General features: G+C 40.6%; 1 protein-coding gene across 3 annotated transcripts in view; it reads left to right on the plus strand.

Moving 5' to 3' along the window:
* Window positions 1–21,397, plus strand: part of cntnap2a (contactin associated protein 2a) — a 294,944-nt gene that overhangs the window by 179,642 nt on the left and 93,905 nt on the right. For all 3 annotated transcript variants that reach the window (XM_061758709.1, XM_061758710.1, XM_061758711.1), the window contains exons 11-15: window positions 4,187–4,349; window positions 9,195–9,301; window positions 11,419–11,538; window positions 13,770–13,885; window positions 16,876–16,960. In XM_061758709.1, coding sequence (XP_061614693.1) covers window positions 4,187–4,349; window positions 9,195–9,301; window positions 11,419–11,538; window positions 13,770–13,885; window positions 16,876–16,960 — 591 coding nt within the window. The remainder of the gene's footprint in view (window positions 1–4,186; window positions 4,350–9,194; window positions 9,302–11,418; window positions 11,539–13,769; window positions 13,886–16,875; window positions 16,961–21,397) is intronic.

Genomic DNA, 21,397 nt, shown 5'->3' on the forward strand with positions numbered 1-21,397 from the left:
CACGGCAATCGTGTTTCAGGCCACCGTGGACAAAACGGGAAAGACGTGAGACAACGCGGGGGGGGCGGAATGGGAAAATGTGACAAGCAGTGATTGCTATAGATGCTGGGCCATATTTTTGAACCTTCCAAAAATTTGCCACGGCAGTCACGGTGCAGATGAGAAACCTAATCAGCCATAGTAAAATGGGGTTAAGGCAACAAAATGTGACAGTACATAATAAGCCGTGACAAAACTTGGAGGCGTCCCGTAGTGGGACGGGAACCATATGTATTTCCCTGGCTTTCAACTTTTGTCATTTTCTGACACATTTGGTGGTGGCAGCTTTGTCATGGTTCTCACAGCAAGCTAGAATGTATGCTAGCCGTATCGTTAGTGTTTGATCACGGCACGTCGCGGCATGTGACGATTTACGGGCCAGGCACACACATTGCAATCTACTACGGTCTGACATGTCGTCGCACGCCATGAAATGTGTATGAAGCTGGGCTCAGCAGGAAAGGTTCATTCGAGTCGTGAGGAAATTCATGCATAATTCTATTTTTGCATAAAAAATATAGACGTATATATTTGTTTCAGGTGCTTCTATATACTGATATAAAAATACATTGTAGAAATGTCGAAAAAAAGCTTGCTGTTCATTCAGGGCATGAACCTTACATCAGGTGTCGGACTAATAATGTACATTTCCTGCCATTTCTAATACTTACTATCACTATTTCTGATCTGTATGCTGATGTAAAACATCTCCAGTAGATACAATCGCTACTTTTACAAGCCTGCATTTACTATTTCTTTCCTCACTTGAATATTCTTGCTATCCTTTTCATGTCCCTTGTAAATGTGATGGCAGGTGATAACAAGTGTTATACAGCCAGTGAGGTGGCGCTGCTACTGCTGATGCTGGTCCTCCAATGTGTGTTGTTAAGAGCAACACGATATGGGCACCACATGAAGGTTCTGATAGAATGCCAGCGGATAAGTGGCGGTGACCCACACCCCCGAGGCTTATAGGACATCGAGTTCTTGCTTTTTTTGAGTCATTCCAAATACACCAGGGTGATCCATAGATAAAATACAAGTGTTTGTCTCCATATGACATTCAGATTGTTCTCTACACGACTACAGGACATGCACAATGGTGCATTTTCCAGACGAGTACAGTACAAAGTTCCAAAGTGTGTCATGGGAGCATTATAATGGTCCTGAGAATCATCACGTAAATCGACTGTGAGTCACCTATCTGGCTTCCCAGAAAGTATAGGGCATTTCAAAATGAGAATTTTTTTTTTGAGCCGTTCATTCACTTTCAGGCATTGCAATGCATGGAAGCCAAGTAAAAATATATATATATTCTTTTCAAACAAGATTATATTGTGCCTTCGGGTTAATTCTTTTCCTTATATTTGTCATGCCCTTACAAACTATACTATATTATTGGGCCTGGTGATTTTTTTTCTGGTTAGTTTGTTAGTTTCTATTAGTTTATTCTGTTATTGCAAACCATGAAGCACTCATGTTATTTGAAAAGGACTGTAAAAATACATTTGACTTATTTTACTTTTAACTCCCACTACTTTTCCTCAATGTTTTAGTTAGGACATATGCTACCCTTATTCAGCCTCGACATGCAAATTACTATAACAGAATAGCCAAGAAAATTATGTAAAGGTGGAATGGAAAAACGCTGAATTCAAGAATTGACCTGCAACAGTTGCAGTGAACAAGTTGAGGTAGTTTTAGTTTTAGCCACCACTTTATATCTTAACTATTCTAATTTGTTTTCACCGGGCCAGAATTAAGTTGCATGGTTGCTTTGATTTAAAAAAGGCCCAAAAAGTAAAACTAGTATATTTTTATGTTGTTAGGGGGAAAACCCTGAGTGCAAACTCCTACTGTGTACTTCCATGTTCTTGCAACAAATTATCCATCCATTCACCAACACATCATTCCACATATTGTTTCCTTCATTCTGCCAAACTGTCAGCCAAACGGCATCCTTTTTGCATTTGAATGCTACCCAAAGGACTTAAAATATGCTGCCAGACAGCTGTAGTGCGTGTTCTGTTTTCAAACTTATCTCACCCTTCCGTCTCTGCCACGATCCTTTTTCCCGCCGTCTGTCTACGACCTCGGGGATGCGCTAGACAACTGCGCAAAGACGCAGTTGACACAGATGGCAAGTTGGACGTTTTGGAGAAAGATAGGGAAATCAAGATGAGACGGATAAACATACACCACAAACAGACATTTTAATTCTGTGCTGCTTATAAACTGTATCCTCAGTTGCCTCATGTCCAAATGTGATAATATTGTTGAATCTTGTTGGAGAACTAATATTATGTTAATTTGGTTGCAGTATTCAGTGGTGTAGATTTGCTCTGCATTATACTGAGATGTACTGCTAATGACTGGTTACCTTAGCTACATATAATGAAGGAATACTCAGTCTAATGAATTCCAGCTCTACAACACAGCCAACTAAAACCACAATTAAAAAAAAAAAAAAACATTCTTTGTTTGTTATTGGCTATAAAATCGATTTCTATTTTTATGTTTCTAGAGGCATGCATCTCTTGCTTATTAGAAAAGGACAGGACCCAAAAAGCAGGACTCCAATTCAAATTGACAGTTTCCAAAAAAGAGGTTTAATAAACGGGCAGAGGTTGGTACACTGGCAGGCAATCCGAATAGGCAACAGTATCCAAAAAAACGTGAGGCAAAACGGCAAGGTCACTATTCAGGACAGGGTCTAGGCTTACTATGAGTCGGTGACGTGGAAGCAAGGAATGCTGGAACGTGACAACAAGGTACAACGAACGGCCGACCAGAAAGAATGAGACAAGAGGTTAAATGCATGGGGTAATTGGGGTAAATGAGCCACAGGTGGGGAAGATGCTCTCAGGAGCAGGTGTGTACGAGACAGGGGGAAGACAACAACCAGAACACACACCCATGACAATATTGTTGGGCGATTGTACAGCGTATAACAGTGTGCTGAATTATACAGTAAGTCTGAATTAAGATGATCAGTTCCATTTAATAGCCCTGAATTTCCCTGGAAACATAAAGACTCTTCTTTCCTACTCCCTGGTGATTCTGACAGCCACATCATCTCCTATTATATTTGTTCACACTCTCAAAGAGTGCATGTACCCCTTATAATAAGCCCTTTTGATGGTTTGGCCTTCACTAGGATTGGCATGTAAGTGTGTGACAGCTAATAACATCAAAATGATGGAGATGTCATTGAGTATGGGTGCTTTAGGTTTGACCTGGCAGTAACTGAATTGCAAGCTTTCTGCCTCTTTTTCAAACACAGTATAATGACACATCCACAAACACAATACAGTATGCATTGTGCCTTATACACTTTAAATGCCAAACACAAAGTCACATTTGCAGAAAACATTCTAGTGGTACACAAACACAGTGGCTTGTCCTGGCCTTTATGACTTTATTCAAGACCCAATGATGGTACAGGGATACCAGTTGACTTGTATCGCATAAAGGTGCCCTATGTACTAAAACCTATTTGGCATTAAGGGTATTGTGGCCTTTGGACGACCATTGAGGCTAAGGGCCTTGTGGCTGTACTGGAAAATAAGAGGAGACAATAAAGGTTCATGGCTGCAAAATTTTCAAACAAGCAGAGAACCACCAGTCTGTAACTGTTGTCTCATGTCAAGGATAATGTTTAGTTTGACCTCCACTTCATTTATTCGGTCTTAAAGCATATTTACCACATTTACCACAACCCATCCATCATCTTGGTACATACCTTTGATGCTTTCCCTATATAACAGTACCTCGAAATAAGCTGTTCGAACTTCGATTCGGTCCACTTTCGAAACAACATCTTCCATTGAGAGCATTTTATTTGTAATAATTTGCTCCTGAGTCCAAGCTGACACCATCATAAAAACAATCTGCTGTACCAGCAATTGTTTAATTAACATTTTAACGTCAGTGTTGTCGGCATGGACAGTTCAAAGGTTGTGGATTTCGGATATGGGCTCCAGCCTTCCTGTTATATGCAGACTCTCAATCAGTGGTCACTCCCCGCCGTCATAAAACATTTGAGGTTTTCAAAGCTCAACGGATCACTACCAAGCAGCCTTTTGTTTCAATACTACAAAATTATAATTGCTTGTGTCTTAATCCATTTAATTTGCTCTGCTCTCAGGGTATTTTCTCCAGACGTTGTTCCCGCCCTCTCAGCGCTTCTTCCAGGGTTGCATGCAAGCAATTGTTGTGGATGACCAACCAGCTGATTTGCATGCAGTGGAGAAAGGCACAGTGGGAGCTTTTGAGAATGTCAGCCTGGACGTGTGTGCCATTATAGATAGGTAAGACATGAATCACTCTTGTATAGTTATAGTGCACTATATAGAGGTAGTTATAGTTATTGGGTTCACTTTCAAATGTGGTGTAATAGTACCCATACGGTACATGAGATCTCAACAAAAACGTCCAAAAGAGTATCCCTTCCTTTGTCTTTCCAATTTTGATGGTGTTCTAACATTTTTATTCTCACTGATCAATAAAATTTGAAAGACAACAGTATAATTTGAGCTGACATTATTGGAACCTGATTGTTCTTGAACTTTTACTGTACATATACACATATCACAAACCATTGGGGCATGTTTAAGGTGGGATACATTGTGGTTTTTGATGACCTTGGATTTCTATTTGATATACTGTAGCTGTCACTGTAGCTGAGGTTGTAAGTATCACCCATAGCATCTGATATCAGATGGCAGAAAGTCGTTGAAAGTTTTTATTCAAAATTAATAAAACATTTAAACCATGGAGCATTTCAACCAGGTTTAACCTCGAAAAATCGTGTATTTCGTCCCCACTTAAATAATGGCCCAATGATCATTTTCCTGTTGTTAGACATAAGATAAGAACATCAAGAAACTTTTGAGAATCACGATGCCAGGGTGAACAAAACAGAAGTGAAAAATTAAGAGTTAACCTTGTGCTGATCAGAGCAGTATTTTCTCTTCAGTAATTTGTTTTCACAGGCAGTCAGCACCGGCTTTGCCAAATGGTTGGACACTAACTGCCATTGCTTGATTCACATCAATTTTGTCCTCACTTGACGAGGTCATGTTTCCTGGTGTAGGCTATGAAAATTTTAATGATCACAACTTGGGGCTTGGGCAGACCAATGTAGGGTGACTTGACTGAAAAGCATGTTTGTATATCTAACTGGCCTTTGGTTAAACCTTTTTTCAATAACATTTTAAAGCCATTTTATCATTCTGCAACCGTTCTTTTGCTGATTGTACGGACCCGCTTTTAGTACACTGACTTTGAAACTCAATTTGAAAAAGAGTAAAGCAAAACACTAATAAAATGTCCCTACAAATTTCCTGTCCTTGCTGTTCACTGTGTTGCCCCTTTCAACTGCTTCAAAATGTTGTGTGGTCTGCAGTACTTGTGGTGGGTCTTACTGCGCCATGGAAGATGAATGAGTAGAGTGTTACTATAGAACTAATCAGAACGTCTTTGAAGGCTGCTCAATAGACCTGTCTGACCCGCGTTTGATCAATGCTATTCCACTGTGGGAGTGAGTGGAAGAGGCAAACAGCACACACGAGAAAAGCCCTTATCCTAACCTAACCCTCACTATTTCCACCAATGGTAGCCTACTGTATACAATAGTATCAGAACAAAGCCATACTAGATTGGATTCAACCAATCTAGAAGTTTGTCATTCTCATACCATATTTGTTTGCATGATTTATAAAACATTATATTTGTATCTCATATCCATATACTTGAATCTACTGTAATGAATTTTCATATCATATACCTTGGATTTATATCCTGCTCCTCATTTTTATAACCTATACCTTATTTTTATACCCTCAACTTTACTTTTTAATAAACACTAGGTATAAAACGCCAACCTCTAACATGGCAGTTTGTAAAATACAGTATTATACAGAGACAAAATCATACAGACCTTTTACAGAGAACAAATCCGTTCAGTTAAAAAAATAAAATAAAAAAAAAAAAGCAAAAGCCGGACCGGGCCCACAGGAGTCTAGTCTCTTACTTCATACACTCTGCATATTTTTTTACTCGCACTGTGCATATTGGACACATTCACATCAGTTTCAGGGTCCCCTGTGGGGCTGGCAGGAGGCATGATGCGACAGACACTGGGCTTGGTCCTGGCACATCTGTGCTGGTCTCCAGTCTGGTCGTCCCCCTTCTCCGCCCTGTCGGTCCTCCAGGTTTAATGCATCATAGACCCGTCAGTGGGGGGGGGGGGGGGGGCTTGGTCTGGGGAGGACACGAGGCAAGGTGTTCCGGCACTTCGACCTGCTCTCTGGCCCGCCATGCCTTTCCCCTGCTGATTTTTAACTCACCACATACATTCACACATTCTTTGGGGAAATGGTTGGCCTGGGTCACCCCCCCCCAGTCTTCCCAATTTTTAATGCACGGCACCCCACACACACGATCACAGTACAGAGATAATGGTTGCCAGTCAGGGACCTGGTAACCATAGTAACAGGGTGGGTGGTGGGTATTCATATTTCTCTTGGCTTGACTCCCGGGGCCTGCAGCAACTCCTTACACCAGTTGACTAACATGGATGTGATATCGTATTCATTCACTAATAAGTTCTATAGACACGCTATAGGCTTTTAGGGGTCCTTGGCCTGGAAATCGATGAAGACTCCTGATGTCAACCATTAAAATGTAGAATAGAATCGGTATCGGCTTGGAGAAGCAGCAAATTTTTGGTTATCGGTATCGGTAGACATCTGGCCAAATTAAAGTTTAAATTTCCACAGTCTTAAAATCCAGGCCTTCTAATATACTGGGGGGATGGTTAATGAATTCAATCTAGCACTATTAATAGACTTGTTGACAACCAATAGCAGTGCACCGGTCACAGGACGAGTTAGAATTGACTTTAAAAAAAACTGACTAGTCCAGCAATAAACAAGTGAGTAACAATGCAGTTAAATTCAGAATCCAGAGAGTCTTTGAAGCTTGGGAAAGGGTTTGGGGATAAGTCTTGTAATGCTCTATAAGCCCCAGGTCGGCTGGGGGAACTCACACTTATGTTGTCGTAGTGAAACATTCAACCACGAGAACAGGCAAAATGTGCTTAGGCTTGACTCATGGGTTGGGGGCAGAAGACTGAGGGGATTCCCGGGAGAACGACGTGGTAGGAAGGTTAGGGGCAGACAGGGTCGGCAACGAAAGCTCAATCAAAGTCAAATTGTTGGAGAGTCTTTCATGGGCACATAGTGAACAATCTGGCAATGAGTGAGTCATCTTTTATAGCAGGGGTGTCAAACTAAGTTTTGTCACGGGCCACATTGTAGTTACGGTTTCCCTCAGAGGGCCGTTATGACTGTGAAATCATAAAGTTCTTTAATCACCTCATCATTTTTTTTTTTTTTCCTGTTCGGCTGTAACAGTCGAATCACCTCATCATATTATTACACCCGACATTTTATATACTAGTTTTAGAATCAGAAATCAAGGGTAATGGGTTTTTTCAACTATTGTTCATATTTGGTAACACAAAGATTCTTGCAATATCTCAATATTATTTTCAAAATATGACAATTTGAATCATGGAAGTTGACACACACGATTTGCCTTCGCGGGCCACATAAAATCATGTGGCGGGCCAGATATGGCCCCCGGGCCTTGAGTTTGACACCCGTGTTTTATAGGCAGGGGTAGCTGACTGGCAGAGTATTGGGTGGACAAACACTGGCAGAGTGCGCCGGTGACGAAAAACGCCAAACTGTGACACTATTTAAAAAAAAAAAAAAAAAAAAAAAGTTGAAGTAAAGGCAGATTCTATTTAACAGGACAGCAGTGTTGCAAAGTGTACATTAATTTACACAAAACAAAAAGAATGGCTTCACCACACCGTGATTGCATTTCAGTATGGGCTGTTCAGAGCTTAGGCCTGCACGGTGACCTGAATTGGGCTGTGACGGTAGAAAGATCAAAAATTGTTGCTCTTTTTTATAGCCCTGGATAGGGCTGTTTCTTTTATTTTGTTCTTTTTTATTATTTCGGTTTTTTGTTGTTTGTTTTAGTAGGGGTCGGAAGCAGTTTACTCATGGGTGTCAACATTTATATCCACTCTACGGGACCTTCTTCTATTTCATTTTTATGTCACATACTTACATTTATATACTACTTCTGTATCATGTATTTGCTTTTACTTACAGTATAGTGCTATACTTACTCAAACTTAACCTCTTATTGTTCATTTTGATCTTGTTTGTTCAGGGCAATGACATTGTCAGAGCTTTCCTTCCTGTAACTTGGAGGTTCTAATACATTTAAGTGCCTACATAAACAAGTTGGAACTCCCGTTTTCTAAAGAACATTTTGTAGCTGCAGCAAAAAGAGTGGTAAGAAGGTTCACATGGGTTGTGCTTTGCTTTTGTAAGTTCACTTAATGCAGAAGGAGAAGGGAAATGTGTGTCTTTAATGAAAACTGTGATCAATGATGATGTGTTATGGTCGTTGGGGCTCTTTTTACCATATTACATCACGTTCTAATTTATATTCTGGGATCGTTGTATAGATAAATGTGGATGTAACAGCAGGAGACTATATAAAAGTTAATTCAGTGAAACGACTTCAAGCTAGGCGGCACAGTGACTGACTGGTTAGCACTCCTGCCTCACAGTTCTGATGACCGGGTTCAAATCCCGGCCTCGGCTGTGTGGAGTTTGCATGTTCTTCCCATGCCTGCGTGGGTTTTCCCCGGGTACTCAGGTTTCCTCCCACATCCCAAAAACATGCATGGTAGGTTAACTGTCAACTCTAAATTGCCCGTAGGTGTGAATGCGAGTGCGTATGGTTGTTTGTTTATATGTGCCCTGCAATTGGCTGGCGACCATTTCAGGGTGTACCCCGCCTCTCGCCCGAAGACAGCTGGGATAGGCTCCAGCACGCCTGCGATCCTCGTGAGGATAAGCGGTACGGAAAATGGTTGGATGGATGGATGGATTGATGGATTGATGGATGGATTGACTTCAAGTTAATAAAATGACTGGAAAAATATTTTGAACACCTCTTTTTGTGTCATTTACAATATGTTATGTGTTATATAACTATGCTTGCAATTGATTCATACGTTGCACGACTCATTTTAAAAACCTACCACCCTTCTCCCTCCGTTGCAGATGTATGCCTAATCACTGCGAGCATGGCGGTCGGTGTAAACAGACATGGGACAGTTTCAGCTGTACTTGCGATGGAACTGGATACACTGGTGCCACCTGTCACACCTGTAAGTGTTCATGCGGGTGTGTGTGATCATCCGTGTCACGACCACATGTATTCTGATCCGTGTTTGGTTTGGCCTTTGTCTAAATTCACCATTTCTCCCATGACTCTCTCCAAGACTTTTAATTAATTAATTACAAAGCCTCCAATTAATTAGATTATTTTTTATTAGTCGAGTCCCACCCCTAGTTGTTTAAATCAAATACTGTTCAAAAACCCAAATTTCCTGAACACGGCATGTTTCACCTCAAATACAAGACTTTTTAGAGTAACACTTTTTATCGACAACATCCAACACTAAGAGAAAGAATCCCATATTACAAACATTATTACAATAATATAAACAATACAAGATGAATCATTACAACGGTGATTGTATTGTGTGTGTTGCTAAACCATTCCAATACAAATGTTAACTCTCTCAATCAATTTTATAATACTGAAAGAAATAAACACATTCACTTTAATTTACAAAGTCTACCTGAATATAGCTGACACAGGGGTTACATGACTGCTGGTGGAAACATAAATGGCAGCTCCACTAAACACAGAAAGCCAGCATTAATCACACGACAGACATGAAAAATAACGCAGAAACAAATCAAATACAATAAAACTGACACAGAGATGCATGGAGTTGCCTACATAGGAACAAATGCAAATAAGTTCAATGCAAAAAGAGATTTCTGTCTGCAAAATGTCAATTTCACAGCTTGGGCTCATAACAATTAACGAATGCTGACATGAGCATATTACATGGTAAATTACAAAACATGAACAGAATATGAACACCTAATTATCATATATTCCGGACCATCAAAGAAATGTGACTCACCACACTGTGCATCCGGAGAAGAGCAGGAGAAAGGGTATGCGAAAGTCGGTGCTTGCCGGGCGGCGGCGGCGGCGGCGGTCGCCTACGTCGCCACCCGATGAGTTCCTCATCCATTTTGCAGAGCATAATTTGCAGTCGGCGAAAAGTGTTTCCATCCGTGTCTTTTAAAGTATTTCCTCACGCATGCATGGCTGACATGGCTCCTTCCCTGAAAGTGTTTGTCAGGCTGGTGATGCGGTGTCGGTTGGCACAATATCAGAGAAATCTTATGATTGAGAATGTTAATTTGCCAATGAAAATGACAATCTTGAATTTCTTTCTTCAATATCTTGTCTTGATGATTACAACTTGTGGGACTAACACATTTAGAGTTACCATATACATATATATTTATTTTTATACATATATAATCCAATTGCCCGTGGATCCAACCTTTATGGAGCCAAGGAACATATTTTACAATTGAAAAACCTCACGGCGCACCAACAAACAAAAATGTCACAAAAAGCGGATACATTCATGACTGTATTTACTTCCTGCCATCTAATAGAAGACCATTCATTTCCATTAGCTATTCATGAATTTCCACTTGAAAGTATTATTAAATTGAGGGAATAGTTATGACCATGCTTCGGATACACTACATACTGTATTTGAGACCCCTGAGTTTCCTTTATAAATGTAAAGGTATATCATTCAAGGTTTGTTGCGTCTAAAGTTTGATTGCCTCTTGGCAAGAATGTAGTGTGTAAGACAGAAATTCAGTTCAATAAGGGAGAATTCAAGGATGACAAATAAGAAAAGAAAGAACGGAAAGGAATAAAATATAAACCATCATAAAAAAATATAGGAAGAAAAACATTGCCTCCGTCATGAAGGTTTCACTCCAAGAAACACTTCCACATCTCTGGTAATAACTCCTCCGCTCATCCGTACCCTCCGTGTGTGTGCGTGTATCATCAAAACATACCATCAATATGTGTGTCATAAAGACTGCTAGACTGTGTGGGGCAAGCCAGCCCTTGACAGGCACTGCAGTGAAGCTGGAAAACATAATTGTCGGTGGGATGGGGGATTTATGGATTTGCTGCAACATATTGAATCTTTAAACCTTTAACATACACAGTAACATTGGTACCACTGGAAAAAATCGATTGATTGATTGAAGTGGCTATCGAAAATACTCCGCCGTTAGTTGTTGTCTGTGTCATAAAGACACATTTGGATTGATACTACGTCACTGTAATTGTATTCACATTTACATGAATGTCATTTGCCTTTCCCAGCTATCTATGAGCCATCATGCGAGGCCAATAAGCATTTGGGCCGGTCCTCTGACACCTACTGGATAGACCCTGATGGCAGTGGACCTCTGGGCCCCTTCAAAGTCAGCTGCAACATGACAGGTTTGTACAGGACTGCATGTGCGGTGTGTGCACATACGTGACTGCTTCTTCTGGTGCCTCGTCATGGGGGAGGCAATATGTTCTTATAACCCTTGACCTGACGTTTTATTTATTTTGCCAAATTACAGCCCAAATGCATAAAGCAGAACTCGGCAAAGTACGGTCCACGGCCCCCCATCCGGCTCGTCCACTGTCTCTGACCCACCCTAGCAGGCAATTTAACATATAGTATGCTTTTATTTTGATGTTCACACATGTGAACGATAAAAGTGAGGAAGAGCTGCGATGTTTCTTTCTTAAAAAAAAAAAAAAAAAAAAAAGTGACAATGCCAAAGGTGTCCCTAATCCTAATGTTAGCAACATTCTTATTTCCTGCACGATGGATGGATTTTTAACTGTCAGTTTTAGATATTTAAAGTAATGTTCATATATATTATTAATATAATTATGAATGTACTGTATCTTACGACCTATTTAAACAATAGTAATGAGTGCCTGTGTGTGGCACGCCCCAAGGAGAAAAAGAAACAAAAGGATCTAGAACTTCAACTTTAAAGAATTGCAATCTGAGGAGCACACCGATCAATGTCGGAAAATTGTCAAAGGTTTGATTTGTTCATCTCATAACTGACGCCCAAGCCATGAAACTTTTCTTATTCTTTTGCTTTTTTCCACCAAGCAGGAAAGCTGTGAAAACTTTTTTTTTTCCCACTTTGCGATAATGTGAGGCAGTGCGACATCTCATAACAGAGCAACGTTTTACTGCACGTAAATTCGGCTGTCAAAATATGAAATTAACAACTGAGATACAGACGGATGTAACTTCAATAGGGTAGATTCGAGTAGTAGGCATTTATTTGTTCAAATGGACAAAAAAAAAAATTATTAGAGCAGAGGCCACTGGTCGATGCTATACGTTATCTGCGCAATGTTTTGGACAGTGACGTGTGTTTGATTTGATATAAATCTTTAATAATTCATACTCGTATACTCCATACAACAGAATAGGGAAATGTCGGCTCCCTTACAAAGCCGAGTGACACTTTTATCTCACATCCACAAATACTAACACATTTCGCCTTCAAGCGTCTACACGACACACACACACACACACACATGCACAGAGTGGAATAATTAGATCGCCTTGAACAGCGCAGCACACATGAAGAGCAAAGGGGACCATTTTGATAAAATGTCAGTGCACTCCGCTGGCTAACCCCTTAGTCACACTGAATTGCACCCGCACACACACACACACCTCAGAATGTTAAGTTTCACTTTCCCCTCCGCGAACACACACCTTTAAGGCCTTAAATACAGCCACACACACAGTGACACACACACCTACCTTGAGTGGCAGTATGAGTGAGTAGGGATATGTCTTGAGTGACGGGCTCATGCTACCGAGACCTGAAGTGTCTATTAAACCCTGGAGTCTCTGAGCTGTAACTTCCGTAGCTCGGAAAGAAATTCACTCTTGTGACAGCTAAACTGCCATCTAATGTGTGTGTACGCTGTCCTAACTTTTCCAAGTCAAACAGCATGATGGTCTTGACCTTAAAGTCTCGTTGATTACAGACGGAAGACGATCACACTTTCAAGAAAAAAAAACAAAAGCAAAAAAAAAACACTAATTTACTATTATATTGGATAAACATGTACATAGTAGTGACTGCATTAGCATATACTATTACAGTACTCTGTAAAAAAAAAAAAAAAAGTGAAGATTTCATCAAACAACAAATTACCAAGTTAAACCCTAAAACCCCTGGTCAAGAGCTGCACTTGGTTGTGATGTGCTATTTTTCTGCTGGCCTGTCTGGTTTCCTGTTGGCTCTCTGTCCAGTGCCAGCCTAGTGGGTTTGTCTCGCATTTGCAATTTTATTGCTTAAGGGACACTTATGCTACTTGACAGTGAAGCGACCAGGAAAAAAAGAACTCAGGCAATTCTGTTGATCTATAATGGGATGTTTGCTAGGCAGTTAAAAATGTATTTAAGTTTTATGATTTAATCCCAAATGAATTGTTCTGTTTCTGTGATGCATAAAAATCGAATTGGAGGGAAAATTGGAATTTGAAAAAAAAAAAAAAAAACCACAACAGACAGTACAAGACAGGAATGTAGTTTTTCTACTGTGAAGTCTACCGTAACAATTAAATTCATATAAAGATACAACTGTGTGTGTCGGTACAATACAACAAATAACATGTTCTGTGCATGTTTTTTTTAGAGGACAAAGTGTGGACCGTAGTCATGAACAACCTTCCACCCAAAACAACAGTGACTGGTTCCAGTAGAGAGAGACGCACCATCCTCCAAGTCAATTACAGTGCCTCTATGGACCAGGTACCACAAACACACATACAGTATCTACTATTTAGTATTTGTCTTCGGTGCTTCAGAACTTAGTCATCCATTGGTGTCAGAGCACATCCTGGTTAATTTTCTTTAAAGTTGCTGTTACTTTCTACTTTGCACAAACTATAAATACAATAAATAAATAATATATGCTATGTATGTGGAAAATAACTGAACAATGCAATGGTGGAAGGCTACAAACTGAAATCTGAAGATGTCCGACTCATAGACCCCTGGCACGTGCACACAAACACACACACACACCTACACACACATACATGTTATAAACAGGAATGCCAGAGTAGGCATTGGATAAATTAAACATATGACTTAGCTTTAGAAAAGTTGAGGTGGTGAGTGTGGTCCCTTCTTTGTATGCAATGGTGACCTGCTTGTATTGAACCAAGCGGGCTTTTTATTTTATGCAGCATTGTGCGCCTTCGGTCTAGTGCAGCACTATGGGGGGCCCAAGCCAGGGCAAACTGTAGGCCGGTCCCAAGGCCGGATAAATGCAGAGGGTTGCGTCAGAAAGGGCATCCGGCTTAAAACTTTGCCAAACTAATATGAGCGTTCCTCTAAAGAATTCCATACCGGAAGTCGTGACCCGGTTTAACAACGTCCGCCCCCGGCACCGTTAATAACCTGCAGGGCGCTGGTGGAAATTCAGCTGCTGTGGGTGGAAGACGAAGGAGAGGTGGAAAGTGGGTTCTTAGCCAGAAAGAGAAGAGGAAAGCACAGAGCCTAGAATTGAATGTGGGGACTTTGAATGTTGGGACTATGACAGGAAAATCTCGGGAGTTGGTTGACATAATGATTAGGAGAAAGGTTGATATATATTGTGTGTCCAGGAGACCAGGTGGAAAGGCAGTAAGGCTAGATGTTTAGGGGCATGGTTTAAATTATTTTACCATGGAGTAGATGTTATTTTAAAGGAAGAGTTAGCTAAGAATGTCTTGGAGGTGAAAAAAGTATCAGATCGAGTGATGAGGCTGAAACTTGAAATTGAGGGTCTTATGTATAATGTGATTAGTGGCTATGCCCCACGGGTAGGATATGACCGAGAGGTGAAAGAGAAATTCTGGAAGGAGCGAGACAAAGTAGTTCTGAGCATCCCAGACAGAGAGAGAGTCGTGATTGGTGCAGATTGTAATGGACATGTTGGTGAAGGAAACGGGGGTGATGAAGAAGTGAGGGGTAAGTACGGCATCCAGGAAAGGAACTTGGAGTGATAGATGGTGATAGACTTTGCAAAAAGGATGTAAATGGTTGTAGTGAACACTTTTTTCCAGAAGAGGCAGCAACATAGGGTGACCTACAAGAGCGGAGGTAGAAGCACGCAGGTGGATTCTTGTGTAGACAATGTAATTTGAAGGAGGTGACTGACTGTAAGGTAGTGGGGCTAGACAGCATAGGATGGTGGTGTGTAAGATGACTCTGGGGGTGGGGAGGAAGATTAAGAAGACAAAGGCAGAGCAGAGAGCCATGTGGTGGAAGCTGAGAAAGGAAGAGTGTTGTGCGGCTTTTCGGGAAGAGGTGAGACAGGCTCTCGGTGGACAGAAGTAGCTTCCAGAAGACTGGGCCACTATAGCCAAGGTGATCAGAGAGACAGGCAGGAGAGTAGTTGGTGTATATTCTGGCAGGAAAGGAGATAAGGAGACTTGGTGGTGGAACCTCACAGTACAGGAAATTATACAAGCAAAGAGGTTAGCTAAGAAGAAATGTGACACTGAGAGGACCGAGGAGAGGAGAAAGGAATACATTGAGATGCGACGTAGGGCAAAGGCTAGAGGTGGCAAAGGAGTTTGATGACATGTGTGCCAGGTTGGGCATTAACGAAGGAGAAAAGGATCTCTTCAGTTGGCCAGAAAGATGGATAGAGATCGGAAGGGTGTGCAGCAGGTTAGGGTGATTAAGGATAGAGATGGACACCGCTGAATAGACCTTACCATCAAAACTTGAAATAACCCTGCATGTGTGTGCAGATGAAATGCAGACCTTTCAAAGAAATGCAATTCTAGACAAGAAAAAGTATTAAAATGTTAAGAATATTGCCAGGAGAAACAAAAATCAAAACATCATAGAAGGCAAATAACATGACAACAATCTTTGGGTGGTTGGTTTTGCTCCTGCTGATTTACATATCGCAATTGAAAATAACCTAATAGATTAGGTAACATTTTCCACCTGCAGAATTTTACCCACAGATTTCTTGGTGAGTTTGATTTCCTCTGCACAGTACTAATTGAATGATATTCAGAGTCATGGCAGCTGATCATTGTGCTGACAGCAGTAACTTATGGCCTGTCAGCCGATCCCTCAAACGGGGGGAGAAGTTCCAGTACATGAGGTGTAACCTGCTATTTATTTCACAGTACCAAAGTTCAACGTTTTCCTTCTTTTTTTTTTCTTTTCTTTCCTTTTGGTGAATATTTTTAGATATCACCTGACAGTCATGAATTTAGTAGGGCTCATCGTTGAAAAAGTCACTTGGGAAATAATGCGCTCTTTGGTTTACTTTTAAATGCTTCTTTTTTTGTTTTTCTGAATTAAACATTAAATAATAACCGCTATTTTGTTAAAATGGACAATAGTTGCATCAGTGATATGTGCTGTAGCCTGCTATTCAAAAAATACTTAGGGCATAGATGTTATGCTAGCACTGTGATACTCATGTTGCCAGAAAACAGCATAATTTTGACAAAATATAGTGCGTAATTTACTACTAAATTCTCAAAATGCATTTATAGACAATTTATCCACCAGAGAGGCTTTGAATGACACAAAACATCCCTTTAATTATGCTCGTCCTTGTTACTCCTGTAGTTTCAAGTTCCAAGCGAACCCAATTAAGGCAGAACAGTTCTTTTCATGGCACCGCCTCTAATAAATGGCTTTAACATGAAATAGGCCTGCCTGATAACAAGAACACACACACACACACACACACACACACATTTCCATGTTTGTTTTGTTTCCAGGTAACAGCCATCACCACCAGCGCAGAACACTGTGAGCAACAAATCACATACAGTTGCCGCATGTCCAGACTGCTCAACACTCCAGGTATCCTATTGCTGACAGACTTTTATGTGTCTATCGTGTTTTGATGTTTTGATGTGAAATTCATGAGAATACAGTAGAAGAAAGTTTTCAGTACTTTCTTACAAGATGAGGAGTTCCTTGAACTGAACAAAATATAGAAATGAATTCTAATAAGCACAAATTGGCTGCCTGTTAGCAATTATTAGAAATCAAAATTGTGAAAATTGCCAGCCATGGCAAGATTAACTCTGATTACGTTCATTTGCATTCAATTTGTTTTGATTTGGCTAATTTGTAAAATGATCAGTTTTGAGTCAGTTTGATTTAGAATTAACAAATCAGTGTAGCTTGTGCAAAGGATAAGATTTTAATGTGTGTGTGTGTGTGTGTGTGTCGTGTAGTTGTAACCGGGTTTTGTATTATGTTGTATTATGCCACGGTAAAGAAGTGCAGTACTGTTTGAAAGGCAGCTGCTTTTAATGTAATGTATTTAGTGCATAACAAGCATCAAGCATCTTGTCAGATCCACTTTCCACTCTCACACAGCTGTAAAAAGAAATACACACAGGCATCACAACTGTGCACACAAAAAGCCACTGAAGGGAATTGTTTCATGAAGAGAAAACATTGCAGCAATTAGAGGGACTGGGAGGATGGCAGTGTGTGTGCGTGCGTGCGTTTGTGCGTGCGAGTGCACATCGTTATATTGCTGATAGAGTAGATGAAAAGAAATATTGATGGGTGTGTTTTTAAGTGCAGTACAGTTTCAACTTTACAATTAACCTCCTTTCCACAAAAGCATTCAACCAATGACCGAAAGACACACAAATACACGTTATATTAATATGGTACTCTTGAGTGTCTTACACACACATGCGCGCACACACACGCAGCCCTTCATTGACAAGTTTACTCCTAATTCACTACCTGGCGAGTCGGGGAAATCCAATTACCAGTCTACAGTGACTGAAAAGTTGCGCCAGGAAAAATCATTTACCCAAAATTCCCCTCTATAAATTAGCTGTCAGCTTTCATCAAATGACTCAGTCGACAGCATTTCCATTGTGTACCCCGGGCATGCATAGACACACACACATACACACACGCTCACACTTGCTATTCTGGACTCTCATCTTTTACACTGGGGAGTACGGTATTCTGGAGCTAAACGAAGCATTAAATGGGAATTATGGTCTGCCGCTAGTGACATCTCTCGATTAGGACCTTGCAGAAATCCTTCTAATTGTCTTACCCCTCCTTTTGTTTCACATGTTCTGGACTTGTACTGCTTTAAGCCAAAAGACACACATGACACTTAATGGGGCTTTTATTTATTGTTGTTGGAAACAATTAATGGAGGTACACAAGTCGTAGCCGCTGTATTTATCCATCCATCCATTTTCAACACCGCTTATCCTGGTTAGGGTCGCGGGGTGCTGGAGCCTATCCCAGCCGAATTGAACCCTTGACCATTAAATATCATCTTAAAGGAAGTTACACATAATAATACACACATAATCAGGCCGAATTTGAGCATTTCCCTCCCTTGCGATCGTAGTCTCCAAAGGCCCCATTCTCGGATGTCTCTAAAAGATTATTGATTATCTTGTGTGTTGAGAGTGATAGTTCCTACTCATTCCGCTTAATCGTAAATGTTAAACCCGTTCAACAGTTTCACTTGCAAATCCTTATGTGCATGGTTGTCCTTTTTTTATATTCCTTCATTCATTCATGTTGTAAACGTATGTCAATAACCCTGCTACTCTCTCTGGAGCAATTGGTTGTGTTGAGTTTTTATAAATCGCATCTTCCAATTCAATACCCACAATATAAAAGACAAAAACAGTTTTCAACTGCAACGTAGTTACCAGACAAGCTAACAGTTAGCCTAGCTGCTTCTATTTCTTCTTCTACTGCTAGTCCTTCTTCTTCTTCTCTTTATATTTTTGGACTGTCTAGATGCCCTGTGGTACAGTGCTGTATCACACAGGTCAGTCTTGGTACGGCGACATTTGGTTTGGGGGAGGAGACTCGTCGTCGTCAGTGGCGAGATCAGTACACGTGTGTGGTGTGCGATTTTGTGTGGGGTCACTGACATGTTAAAAATCAGTTATTTGAAAAACTGGCATGTGTGCACCCTGCTTTGCACACTGATCTCCTGGTTGCAACACTGTGTAAAACTGCTTCTTTGAAAAGACTCGATACACATACGGTATTATCTCTTCAACTGTGACGTCTGAGAGCAATAAATGTATTGGCCAAACACTAGCGTTAAGTTTAAAGGTAAGATGTCTGCATTGAGAGGGGGGGAAAACATTAACTGCACGTATTCGACGTGTTTGTCAAGTATAGAACTAGTTACTAGAGTTGCTGGGGGACTGATACACCTCCACATTAAAGTCGCATCAGATAGTGAGATATACAGTACGTTTCTAAGATGTAGGCTAATTAGCGTTCCTTGGACATGGATGTACACATTGGTGTAATGAATTTTGTTGTGTTAGGAAGTCTTGGTTCTTACGTATATGAACATTGTTTCGAAGACTTTTTGTGACTGGCTAAATCATCAGCCAAAACTCCTGTGACCGGTGAGCGCACTACCCACAAGTAGGCTTTTTATGTCACAAAAGGCTTTAACTGCTCGTCTGAACTAAATGCTAACCCGTTCATTGTTAAAGCACAATAGCTCAAGGTGCAGATTCTCAGAGGGAAATTATCTTTTCCATCTTATTTTTCTCTGCACCGGGTGCCAAATATCATGCAAGTATCAGAAGTTCTTTTAATAAAAGGTGTCAGTCTGAATCAAGGCTTAGTGCTCATTGATCTAATATTGCTTTAATGTGTCTTCAATGTCAGCAGTGTTAAGCCACATTTGCACTGGGTGGTAGGCACCATTTCAGCCAAGGTCAGCTCAGCACAATCCATTTTACTAAACAGTACATCATGCACTTCCATTGCGGTGTGAGTAGGCAGAATGGCAATAGCTGTGTCAACTACATACAGTACATTAAACAGCTTTATTTGCCCGCCTGCCAGTGATGCAGCAAACAGTAACAATAGAGACATCGGACATTTCATGTCCTTTCTACTTGGTGTGTGGCTGTTTATCAGTAGAAGACCAGCTGTGTTTTAATAAAGGTGCATTTTGTATAGTCTTGTTGTCCCCAAAAGCTGATTATTCAGGGTCAACCATTTGATTGAAGGGTCACGTGCCACCCCTTCTCAGCATGTTATAAAGAACTACAGTATATTAGGATACGACGTTGTTACATATGCAGCGATCTGTATTGTTGCTCAAGTTGCCCATACAAAAGTTACAATGCATTTAACAGCGAGAGAAACGTGTTACGAATCAGTTTTTAGGTGAGACAACCGGAAGTTGATGGCGGTTAATGAGGCTCTTGCATGCATCTACTGCGCTCACTTGTTTATTGTTTGCTCTCATTTGTTTCCATGTTCATCATTAACCTTTTGAAATGCATAAACAGGCAGAATTCCCAAGTATTCTCTCGCTTCCTTTTATATCGGGAAGCTATCATCACTCTTCAGCTTTCGGAGAGAGTCCAAAATGATGCTCATTCCCTCGCCCCCACAACCGAAAATAAGCATATAAACTACTAAAGGAACACATTGGTGGCACTTAGAGGTTTATAGGCCACTTCATAAAGTAATTAAAATAAGATTACAGCCCTCTAAATATTTAATTCCATATTAACCTATCCTAATAGAGGGATCCATGAAATATTTCACTTTATTCAATATTCATCACTGTAAATATGCCTGCAAATTACCATTCAAAAATAAATGTTATTTTTTCTTTTGAATAAAAAGTCACATAATGTTAAAAGTGAGCATAAATGTTTGTGCATTTGATTGGCCATTGTTCCGTCTCTTCATTAAATTTCATGAAATTCAGCCCGCAGCTGCTCCTGCTGCTGTTATTATTATGTGACCCTAATGTCAACTCTCACTTGTTGACTTGTGTGTTTTTCTATTTATTCTCTCTTCTAGATACGACAAGGTGGGTGTCATTGGCTCTTAACTATTTGGAATGGTATCATTAAGTTTAACTATCCCTTTATGTTTGCCACAATACTCTATCTCTTTATGTTGGCCTATTTGGGACATACATTGTTGCACATCTTCCATTACCCGACTGATGTTCTGGCTACAGAGTCATTAATTAGTGTGAGGGTACTTCAGGCATGAAGAAAGGTGGGGCAGAGAGGGGAACAAGCTTTAATACTGTACTGAAATACAGGAGGAATGAGAACAATTACAAGGGTCCTCGGGCTTATTTCCCAACTCCCAGCATCGCCCCAGTGTCCGCCTTACTCCACTTACCCATTACAGGCAAGAGGCTAGTTAACATGACGAAATCCACTCACGCAATGTGACCAATTCAGGGGTACGGGGACATGGGGTCTACCCCCGCTTCAGGCTGGAGAGTAAAGTAAG

This window comes from Phyllopteryx taeniolatus, chromosome 20 (genome assembly GCF_024500385.1).
Source record: "Phyllopteryx taeniolatus isolate TA_2022b chromosome 20, UOR_Ptae_1.2, whole genome shotgun sequence".
Lineage (NCBI taxonomy): Eukaryota > Metazoa > Chordata > Actinopteri > Syngnathiformes > Syngnathidae > Phyllopteryx > Phyllopteryx taeniolatus.